The sequence below is a fragment of the Perissodus microlepis genome, chromosome 1 (genome assembly GCF_051167445.1).
Source record: "Perissodus microlepis isolate ML-2025 ecotype Zambia chromosome 1, ASM5116744v1, whole genome shotgun sequence".
Taxonomy (NCBI): Eukaryota; Metazoa; Chordata; class Actinopteri; order Cichliformes; family Cichlidae; genus Perissodus; species Perissodus microlepis.
The window spans coordinates 31,947,456-31,958,358 of record NC_140461.1 but is presented as its reverse complement, the minus strand read 5'-3'; the positions used below and the strand labels follow the sequence as shown (position 1 = coordinate 31,958,358).

General features: G+C 45.9%; 1 protein-coding gene and 1 long non-coding RNA gene across 2 annotated transcripts; both read left to right on the top strand.

Annotated features, from left to right (window-relative positions):
* The first annotated feature begins 318 nt into the window (after nt 1–318).
* On the top strand, nt 319–4,231 carry LOC146394103 (uncharacterized). The gene is made up of 2 exons (XR_014802536.1): nt 319–554; nt 684–4,231. It is a non-coding gene; the product is annotated as an uncharacterized LOC146394103 (long non-coding RNA).
* A 2,599-nt stretch (nt 4,232–6,830) lies between these two features.
* On the top strand, nt 6,831–8,990 carry LOC146394102 (uncharacterized). The gene is made up of 2 exons (XM_084924708.1): nt 6,831–8,589; nt 8,829–8,990. The coding sequence occupies exons 1-2, from the start codon at nt 7,103–7,105 to the stop codon at nt 8,884–8,886; spliced, it is 1,545 nt and encodes a 514-aa protein (XP_084780834.1). The 5' UTR covers nt 6,831–7,102; the 3' UTR covers nt 8,887–8,990.
* Nucleotides 8,991–10,903: the final 1,913 nt, after the last annotated feature.

Below are 10,903 nucleotides of genomic sequence, written 5' to 3'. Positions count from 1 at the left end.
AGGATGTGATGTGACAACACTAATGAAATATTGATGTGTCATATTTGTCCAAGGCGTATTTCATTGTTATGGGAAAAGAGAATATTAAAATCATGATGACCAATTGGAGTGGTGATTTCTATGACTTTGTATATATAATTTGGAATGTTGTACAAATGTAGGCCAATAAGAAATATATGATATCATTTCATTATTTTCAAAGGTTTATTTGCATGACGCACAGACAGACACAATTGAAAGGTACAAATGTGTTGTGCATGAAACGAATTCAAACGTGCTGCAGATGTGTGTCAAAAGTTGATCTGGCTGTAGGCTGTGGCACTTGGCCAGAGGTGGCGCTGGTTGACTCAAGTCCATGTTAGTGCACAAAGTAAACTGCTCGCTTTAGTTGTGAAGCAAAAACGCTGAAACCGGAGAAATAAAACGTGCGAGGGGAACGATAACGACGACAAGAGTCTCCCGATCGTTTACTCTTGCTGTCCTGTGAACAACATCAGCGTGGTGTTAATTGTTTGCTGTTTTCGCGATCGCGTCGCGCATGAGGATATCACCAGGTAAACTCGCCACATTTTTAAACATTTTGTTGTTCAACAGCATCAAGACTGACGGAGTGTGTTTGAGATAACCTCACAAGTGTCACAGATGACACATTTGGCGTTTTTTTGCTGGTTTGTCGGTAGCAGCTCCTGAAACGCAAGACTGCCACACATCTGTTCGACCAACGCCAGTTGATCTAAACGCCAGTAGATCTGGAACACCGGCAATGTAGCATCATGATGCTAACGGAGTCGTGGCTAACACCGCTAACTCCGGACACGAGCGTGACACTACCGGGATTTCAGATGCTGCAAGCAGACAGGACGAGAGAGAGCGGTAAGAGGAAAGGAGGGGGACTGACACTGTTTGTTAACGACAGATGGTGTAACCCTGGGCACATCACTGTGAAAGAACAACTCTGCAGCAGAGACATTGAGCATGCGTCCGTACCACCTGCCCCGGGAATTCTCGCATGTTATCGCGATAACAGCGTATGTTCCCCCCCGGCCAACGCGGATGCAGCCAGTGACACTCTCCATTCAGTGGTCAGCAGACTGCAAACACAATCTCCGAGAGCCCTTATTATAATATCAGGGGACTTCAATCATGCCTCATTGGACTCCACACTGCCCACCTTCACCCAGTATGTGACCTGCCCAACCAGAGACAATAAAACACTGGACTTACCTATGCCAATGCAGAAGAGGCATACAGTTCATCACCTCTCCCTCCCCTGGGCAGATCTGACCACAACCTGGTGCACCTTGTCCCTGTGTATGAGCCCTTAGTGTGCAGGGAGCCACCAGCCACCCGCACAGTACAGAGATGGTCGGAGGAGAGCGAGGAGGCTCTTAATTATCCTACCATTCTTATGAAACTGCATAAATAAACTGAACTAATCAAACTAGCAAATTCTTTCCAATGACACATTTACAAACAGCTGTCACACTCAGGTCATGTTACGTTCAGGTTTATATGATGGTATAGTTTGTGATCATGCTGTTGTAGTCTGGATAAATGCTGCCCTCCTCCTGATTGATTCTCCTTTGGCTTCCGCCTCTTGTCTGAATACAGAGCTTACACTGTATTATTTTGCTAGTGGGCTTACATTACTCCCTGACACTCCATCTTCAGGTCTGCGGGTTTTCACTTTAATTAATTCATACAACGTCTAATCTTGATTTAAAGCACTTTTATAAATGTATGTTCTTGATCCAACACAGCTGATTTAAATGGCTAAATTGCCACCTCAACATGCCCTGAAGTTCTCCAGAGACCTGGGGTCCGTTCTTCGTACCTCGCTAATTAATTAATAATTTCCATAAATAAATATTATCAATGTAACTAAAGATAATGCAGTATTTGATTCTTTTATTGATTTCATACAGATACATACAGGTCATTTCCTAAAAAAAGGGAAATGTACTATTAATCATTCTATTTCATGTATTTGATTATTTCAGATGTAATTCATATTTTAGAGTAGTAATAGTAAATTACTTCGTGTAATCAAGATGAGAGACCACGGCTATAAAAGCGAAGGTGGATTTGGGAAGTCTGTTGCAGCCATGTCCTGTCCGTTTGTACGCGAGCAACCCATTGCGGAAGATGCAAGATTGATAAGGAGAGTTTTCAGAATTCAGCGTATATTGCGGGATAGACAGGATCCTTTAGCTCAGCGCGACAGTGTGCTCATAGAGAGATATCGATTTTCCCGTGAGGGTATTATTTACTTAACCAACTTGTTGACGAGGGGGTGCAGGACCACCACCTGTCTTTTTTTGCTCTGCCCTTTTCTTGGTTGCTGTTATAAACAAACAAACACATTATTTCAGGGTCTCTTTTCAAGAGACTAAAAGCAATATAAGTGATAAATATTACCATTCTGTAGAATATTCTTATATTTCACTTTTACTTGTTCCCATGTTCTAGTGGGTCCTGTTGTGGCTCTAATGTGAAAGAGGATATAATGTAATATAATATAATATAATATAATATGATATAATGTAATATAATATAATATGATATAATATAATATAATATGATATAATGTAATGTAATATAATATAATAAATTACTTACGAGTTTAATTTGTCAGCAACTTTCTGCCAGCCCTCTCTCCTTGCTTTTGCAGCCTTTGCAGTGTTCCCTTGCGTTTTAATTAAACTCTGAAACTCCTGAAATCAAGAGTTCTTGCTCTGCTGCCGAAAAATACTGAGCGCGCTCCTTCGACATTTTCGCCGACCAATCAAAGGGTTGCCGACCAATGTTTCTACTATCGATGCGTAGCCCCTTTTAAGCCACCCAGTGATCTCACATTACTTCATCCAGCTGTACTGCTGAACTAAAATGATCCAGCAAACAAAAACTGCTGTGAGCCGCCACCCTTATATTGCCTTTGGGATTTTGGAGCCTTGACCTGACTTTTAAAAAATAATTGGAAAAAAAGCACTATGCTGCTAAAAGATGAAAAATATATATTTGCAAAATTCTGCCTAAATATGTATTTTACCTGGTTAATGTGTGTGGCGGGGCGTGGTCTGCAGCGCCGCTGCAGGGGAGGCGGACGCACCTGAGCGGCACCTGCAATCACGCCTCGCCGTCTTTACGTCTGTGCTATCTATGCTGTTGTGTTGGTGTGTGTCGGGCTGTGAGCTGCAAAGAGTTTTTATACAGTTAAATCGAGGTGTTGGATATATCTGTGAATCCAGGTAAGTTTACTTTTTTACTTTACTTTCCTACAAGTGAACACGTACAAAGTTACTCTGCCAATAATAATAATAATAATAATGTAAATAAAATGAAAAACTAAAATGTACTCCTGACTCCTCATTAAATTTCTACATAAAAGAGTTGTCACTCACCTACTCTGTGACTTATATAGTAACAAATTTTATCTGTGGAAAAAATGTAAAAAATGTAAAATGAATTAATAGGATGTATTATTATTTAGTTCACAGCACTTAGTAGGTATTTCATCCTGTTCTTCATGTAGTGGAAACAACACTTGTGATACTGTAGTTTTTGTAGTTTGGGGCCCTCTGGAGATAAGTCCAATTTAAATAATGACCCTTCACAATCCTTCGGTGAATTTTCACATTTTATGCACTATAAATACTGAGTGTGGTTCAACTGGCAACCATGTATGAATTTTGTTTAAATTTTAAGCATGGAAGACTTAGACTACAGAACTTTTTTTTCATTTCATTTTTAACAAATTTCTTGTTATTCTCATCATTAACACTAACACAGGTTTGTGGCCAGGAATCTAATGGTAAATGGTTGCTGTCTCTCAAGAGGTACAAATAAAACTGGTTTTACTGGACTTGTGCATTCAACTGAGTTACACAATGGCACCGGAGATAATGTAAAAAAAAATATACATATGTATGTTCCCCATACAGGTTGTACCAGTTTAAGACACTCCATTTTGTGCTCCCTGTCTTTTGGAAAAACATTTTTTTTGAACATGTCGATGAAATTTCTTGAGAACCCACAGACATTATCAAATCTATGGAAAGTTCATAGAAGGGGCCAACTGAACCTTCAGGATTTGAAAACTGTTTGTGTAGAAGAATCAGCTAAAATCACACTTGATGCATGCGACTAGTTTCTCCATACAGGAGGTGTGTTGAAGCTGTCATCACCAGCAAAGGATTTTGTATGAAATATTAAATACATTTCTGTAAACATATTCGATACTTGACTGGTCTTTCAGTTCTCATTATTACGCAATTTTTATGGACAGCTATGGGTTGATTTATTTGAATGTGTTGATTCGATGGGTTGCTACCAACATGCCAGTATCACCTTTAGAAATACTTTTACTTAGAAAATTGGTGATGTGTTCAACTCTCATTTCACCTTCTGTATGCTACACTATACTGTCACTCAGTTCTAAAGCTACTTCCCACCAATGTCCATCTGCCTTAATTAAGATAGGCACAATTTTATGACATACTGGTTTAAGTTTCAATGGTAAAAACATTCTTTAAGCTATAGATTGGAGAAATTAATCCTAGATGCCACTAGATCATTTTGATGTTTGGGTCAAAGTATAGGAGAGTATAGGAGGAGTTGCAGATGTAGCTTAGACTTTGGATAAAATGAATCAAGCTTTCACATTCACGGATTTACATCAATTGATCTTAATTGTAAAAATGAGCAATAGACTTTGTTGGTCTAAAACAGTTTTGAGCAGTTTATAATTTATGGATATGGCAGGTTATCCAGGAAATGAATGTAAGATAATGAAAATATCTTACATGAAATAAGATACTTTATTGCTTTACTTTACTTTATTTATCCCAAGGTTGGGCTCACTATTTTTTTTCTTTTCAATAAGGTCTTATTCTGTCAACCAGCCATCCCTTTCTCCTCCATCAGAACGCTGCTTAAGAAGAAAATGACAGGGCTGTTTTCCCTAACAATGAGGTAGGAGCGTGGGCCAAGATGGTGGTGCTGTTGGTAGGAATGTGTGTGTGTGTGTCTGTATGTGTGTGTGTGTGTGTGGGGGGGGGGGGGGGGGGGCATTATTATTACAGAAACTGGATTTTGAATTGTGAGTTGACAACAAACGAGACTCTTCCATTGTAATCAGAAGAGGATTGATTTCACTTTGCCTGATTCTATTTTATACAAACTTGTATCAAGTGAAGGAGAGAGCATTTCTAGAAATCTTTCTAACTTATTGTTTTCCTTACCTTGTTGTTTTATCTGTAGGTATAAAAAACATAAAAATAACCATAATGTCCCCAATTGATTTTAGACTTTCTGGAAAACATTTTGGCTGCCACCATGTCAGTGTTTTGGAGCCAGACGTTAATACTACCTACTAGCCCACTAGTGACCTAACCAATTGCAAGGAGGTTTTCAGTGCAGTACCATATACAGCTTTGTGACTAGTTTCACTATAGTGGCTTTTAGCATTGCAAGCAATAGGGGAATACACATTTTTCCCCATTGATTGATGGTTCCAAAAATGTTCACCAACAGCATTGTAAGCCTGCATGACTCAGGCTTTAGCAATCTTCATGAATTACCTATGTAAAGACATTTATCTGCTAATTGATGCTAAATATTGGTATACCTGTCAAAGGAAAAACAATGAAGTGAGGCCCAAACTTTATTTGATTTATTTAGTATTATTTTTAATATTATTATTTTTTATTAATTTCTCTAAGTAAAAATGATGGAATCCTCTACTGTCTGCTGTTGGTCATCCTCGGTTCTACTTCCTTATATACAAGGTATGTATTAAGGCACTATTTTCAAAAGCATATTGATACGTAATATCTATATGATGTAGCAACCTTTTCAAACAATTTATTTTGTTGTTATGTCTTGTGGTGCTTATTTTTCCGGTATCAGATATTTAAGGAACACTATCTTAATGATAAAATTGCATCCTGAACGAGAACCAAGCCACCGCATTAATTTGAATGACACACTTAACTTTGGGTAAGAGATATTCAAAATTTGGACACCATTGTCTGGTAATTATAATGTCCCATACTTGTATTTGATTTTTAAGATGTTGTTTTTAGTAGAATAAACACATGCAGCTTGTGCACACAATTTAGGAAACTTCTGCATCAAAGTACAGTTAAAATAAAATATTTTTGGAGGTTAATGTTACAATAGCACTTGTGACAAGCAGACAGTAACCAAATTTGAAAGTGTGTTTAAAAAAAGAAGAAAGAAAAACCAGAGCGACATGATTAAAGAAGCATTCACACAATAAAACACAAACTAACTATAGAATAAAATAACCTGCTTGGGAGTATTCATAATAGGGCTGCCACGATTAGTCGACTAGTCACGATTACGTCGACTATTAAAATCGTCGACGAGTAATTTAATAGTCGACGCTTCGTTTGAAGCTTTGTAAGATCCCAAAAGACGCAGGAATAAGTAGTAGGATTTAAGAGTGCAATAACGGACTGAAACAGAAGATGGCAGCACTGCATGCACAAGGATGCCAGCTGCCTGTCAGGGTCCTGGGACTGGGCGACCCAGGACCCCTGGGCAGTCATGGACCTGTTATATTATTATGTATTTTTGGTGTTGCTTCCCCTTCTTCTCTATGCTTGTACATATGTGTGTGTGGCTGTGTGTCTGAGCACTCGTTTATAGGTGCCGTCAGGCCTGGTGGGTGTGGCCCTGCTAGGGGACTGACCACACCCGGAGCCATACACCTGCTGCTGATCAGGCCTCGTCGGGGGAGCTACTTAAGAGAGTCTTGGAGCTCCCACCGACGCGGGATCATTGCATGAGTCTCCACGTTAGTCATCCAGTTGAACTGAGTTAGTGCATGCCTGCCATTGTTTAGTGTCCTGACAGCTGCCGCTATTGTTTCCCGCAGGAGGAGCGTGGAAGGCCTGAAGAGCAGCGAGCACCGGGAGTGCAGACACGAGAGCAGAGAGCACCAGGAGGACACGACACGGGAGTCTGGGGAGAACACGGGGATTTATTGTTGTTTTGTACCACACTGTAAATAAACGCACTGTTCGCACACAGAGCACCGCGCCTGGGTCCTCCTTCCCTACACCCCCCACGGTCTGCCATGGCAAACCGTGACAGAATGATCCCGCCAAGCATGGACCCAGCGGTCTCTGAGGAGAGGCTCAGGAGGGAGGTGATGGACAAGGTTTACCGCCTATGCGAGTTGTGGTGGGAGAAGCCCGCGGAAGGTTTGCGTCACGCCGTGGAGAGGCGGCTGCAGGAGACGCTTGTTAAATTCCCCTGGCTGATGGACTCCCTTAATCCAGTTGTCCTGGACTTCCTGCTTTCCACCCTCCACCTCCACTCTCCTCCTCAGGCTGCTCACCGGCCCGGACAGCTGGTGGTTTCACAGCCTGAGACGCCGGCCCCGACGTCTACACGGAAACGACGTTCGCGCCGCCGGCGTTCCTCACCGCAGCCTGATCCACGGACATCTCAAGAGCCGGCTGTGGTGAGTAGTACGGACAATTTTCCATTTCCCTCACCATCTGTGTTTGTGTCTGCAGTGGACAAGCCGACAGCGCAGGTAACATCACCTCGGTCAGAGGTCTCCACACCACTCGCTGCTTCACCATCTGCAGCTGTAGCACCGCCGTCGTCTCATCTGCCTGCAGCCGCCATTCTGCCATCTTTTTCACCGGCTGCTATGTCGCCACCCGGACCTGCCCAGCCCGAGCCGGAGGAGCTCGCGCTGCCCGAGCAGGAGCCCAGCAAGCCAGAGGAGCTCGCGCTGCCCGAGCAGGAGCCCAGCAAGCCAGAGGAGCTCGCGCTGCCCGAGCAGGAGCCCGGCGAGCCGGAGGAGCTCGCGCCAGCCGAGGAGCAGGAGCCCAGCGAGCCGGAGCAGCTCAGCGAGCCGGAGCAGCTCAGCGAGCGGGAGCCGGAGGAGCTCGCGCCGCCGGCCGAGGAGCAGCTCAGCGAGCCGGGGCTGGAGCAGGAGCAGCTCAGCGAGCCGGAGCAGCTCAGCGAGCCGGAGGAGCTCGCGCTGCCTGCCGAGGAGCAGCTCAGCGAGCAGGAGCCGGAGGAGCTCAGCGAGCCAGTGGAGCCAGCGCCGCTGCCGGAGGAGCTCAGCAAGCCGGAGGAGCCAGCGCCGCTGCCGGAGGAGCTCAGCGAGCCGGTGGAGCCAGCGCCGCTGCCGGAGGAGCTCAGCGAGCCGGTGGAGCCAGCGCCGCTGCCGGAGGAGCTCAGCGAGCCGGAGCAGGTGGAGCCAGCGCCGCTGCCGGAGGAGCTCAGTGAGCCGGAGCAGGAGCAGCTCAGCAAGCCACCAGCTGAGGAGCCAGCGCCGCTGCTGGAGGACCTCAACGAGCCGGAGCGAACGGCGTTGCCAGCAGAGGAGCTCGGCGAGCGGGAGGAGCCTGCGCCGCAGCCGGGGGAGCTCGGCGAGCCGGAGATCGGCGAGCGGGAGGAGCTCAGCGAGCCTGTGGAGCCCGCGCTGACACCGGAGGAGCTCGGAGGTCTGGAGGGACTCGCTCAGCCAGAACTGGAGGTCAGTGAGTCAGGGGGACCTCCGCGTCTAGCGCGCCCTCCACGCCGCCCACGTCTAGCGCGTCCACGTCAGCGACCAGCGCTTCATAGGCCACGTGCCACTCCTCGCTGTTGCTCACCGGAACAGCGGCGTTGCCGTCGGACCCGGGGCAAGCCGCCGGAGGTGCAGCGCCGCCGCCACTGGACCCGGGGCAGGCCACCGGAACCGTTTCGCCGCTGCTACCGGACCTGTGGCAGGCCTCCGGAGCTGCAGCTCCGCCGCCACTGGATCAGTGGCAGGCCCCCAGAACCGTTTTGCTGTTGCTGCCGGACCCATGGCCATCCGCCGGAGCTGCAACGTTGCCGCCATTGGACTCGAGGTAGGCCTCCTGAACTGGTGTTGTAATGATGGGCCGCCTGGGACTGTTTTGTGGCGTTTTTCTTTTTTGCTCCGCTGCGGGATGCGCGGTCGGACTTGGGACTGTGACCTTGGGGGGGTTGTTCTTTTGTGGTTTTTGCTTGTTTCGGTTCTGGCCCTCCGTCCTGGACCCCTGCCGCCCGCCCTGGGTTGGTTGTACTGTAATTTTTGGTTTGTGTTTTTGTTTTGGGGTCGTCGGGAGCCGACCCTTAGAGGGGGGGTACTGTCAGGGTCCTGGGACTGGGCGACCCAGGACCCCTGGGCAGTCATGGACCTGTTATATTATTATGTATTTTTGGTGTTGCTTCCCCTTCTTCTCTATGCTTGTACATATGTGTGTGTGTGTGGGTGGCTGTGTGTCTGAGCACTCGTTTATAGGTGCCGTCAGGCCTGGTGGGTGTGGCCCTGCTAGGGGACTGGCCACACCTGGAGCCACACACCTGCTGCTGATCAGGCCTCGTCGGGGGAGCTACTTAAGAGAGTCTTGGAGCTCCCACCGACGCGGGATCATTGCATGAGTCTCCACGTTAGTCATCCAGTTGAACTGAGTTAGTGCATGCCTGCCATTGTTTAGTGTCCTGACAGCTGCCGCTATTGTTTCCTGCAGGAGGAGCGTGGAAGGCCTGAAGAGCAGCGAGCACCAGGAGTGCAGACACGAGAGCAGAGAGCACCAGGAGGACACGACACGGGAGTCTGGGGAGAACACGGGGATTTATTGTTGTTTTGTACCACACTGTAAATAAACGCACTGTTCGCACACAGAGCACCGCGCCTGGGTCCTCCTTCCCTACACCCCCCACGGTCTGCCATGCCAAACCGTGACACTGCCGTTAAACCCAGAAGAAGAAGAAGCTGTGTCCCAGAATTCATAGCGCAGCCCAGCCTAGTTTCCAACAATGGCGGCAGCTAGTTAGTTTTAATTGACTATGTGCACGTTAGCATATGCTACTTCCGGTGCGGAAACTCCTGTGGGGAGCTTTGTTTCCGGTGTCCTATTCGCGCCTGGTTTACGGTCCAAAACAAGTTAAGCAAATGAATGAATCAAGCGGCGATTTACATTTCTATAGATGTCTTGGGCATTTACCCAATATATCTGTAAATGATGTTCATCGACTTGTCGATATTTTTCCCCCGCGCCTCAGAGCAAAAGAGAAAAGGGATTCAAATGTTATATTTCTCAGCTGTCCCTCGTTTATGGCGGGTGTTATGTTCTAAAAATAACCAGCGATAGGTGAAATCAAGTAGGCAATTTTATTTTTTGACGGTGCAAAACGTTTCGTGGACATACAGTACTGCAGTCACACTGCTAGCGATCGATGCAGCGATTCTGTACTGTACAGGAGAGACGTCACGGAGGAGATCGTCTGCAGCGATCAGGACGCAGGACACAATGTGATGTAAAAAAAAGCATGCAAACTTGCACTAAAAAATCCGCGAAACAGCGAGGTGAAAGGTGAACCGCGTTATAGCGAGGGACCGCTGTAATTTTGAAGGTAAGCCACAACATACCCTTCGTAAATACTAATGTATAGAAACCGTTACCAGCAATCATTCATTTTTTGTGTGGCTTTTTTCACAGTTTGTTAACATGCTGTGTAGGTGTGTACTTGACTAGCTGATATCGACATAACGAGGAAACATCTGGTTTGACTATTCTTCACCTGTAGTTTGAATGCTGAACATTTGCCTGTTTCAATCATAAGACCAGTCATTATACAGAGATGTGCTTCTGAATGTGGACGATGTGTCTTCTGCATGCAGTAATGCAGTTCTGCTTGTGTTGAGTGATGTAAACAACTGATCGATCTAAACGCTTTAAACGTCAAAATTGATCATTAGATTTTTTATGACACAACAGCGGTGAGTGTTCCCACCTTCTGCTCTTTGTAACTTAACGCAATCTTCCCGTTTTCGAGTTTTGGACATGATTTTGGAGTATATCTTCGCAGTAGCGATTGACCGCAAAGTAAAGCTACCGGAAAT

Bases quoted from the DNA above. Each gene is read 5' to 3' on its own strand.
- LOC146394102 (XM_084924708.1), top strand. From the start codon at position 7,103: ATGGCAAACCGTGACAGAATGATCCCGCCAAGCATGGACCCAGCGGTC. The intron at 8,590-8,828 runs ACGTCAGCGACC...TTTGCTGTTGCT, and splicing joins CGCCCACGTCTAGCGCGTCC to GCCGGACCCATGGCCATCCG.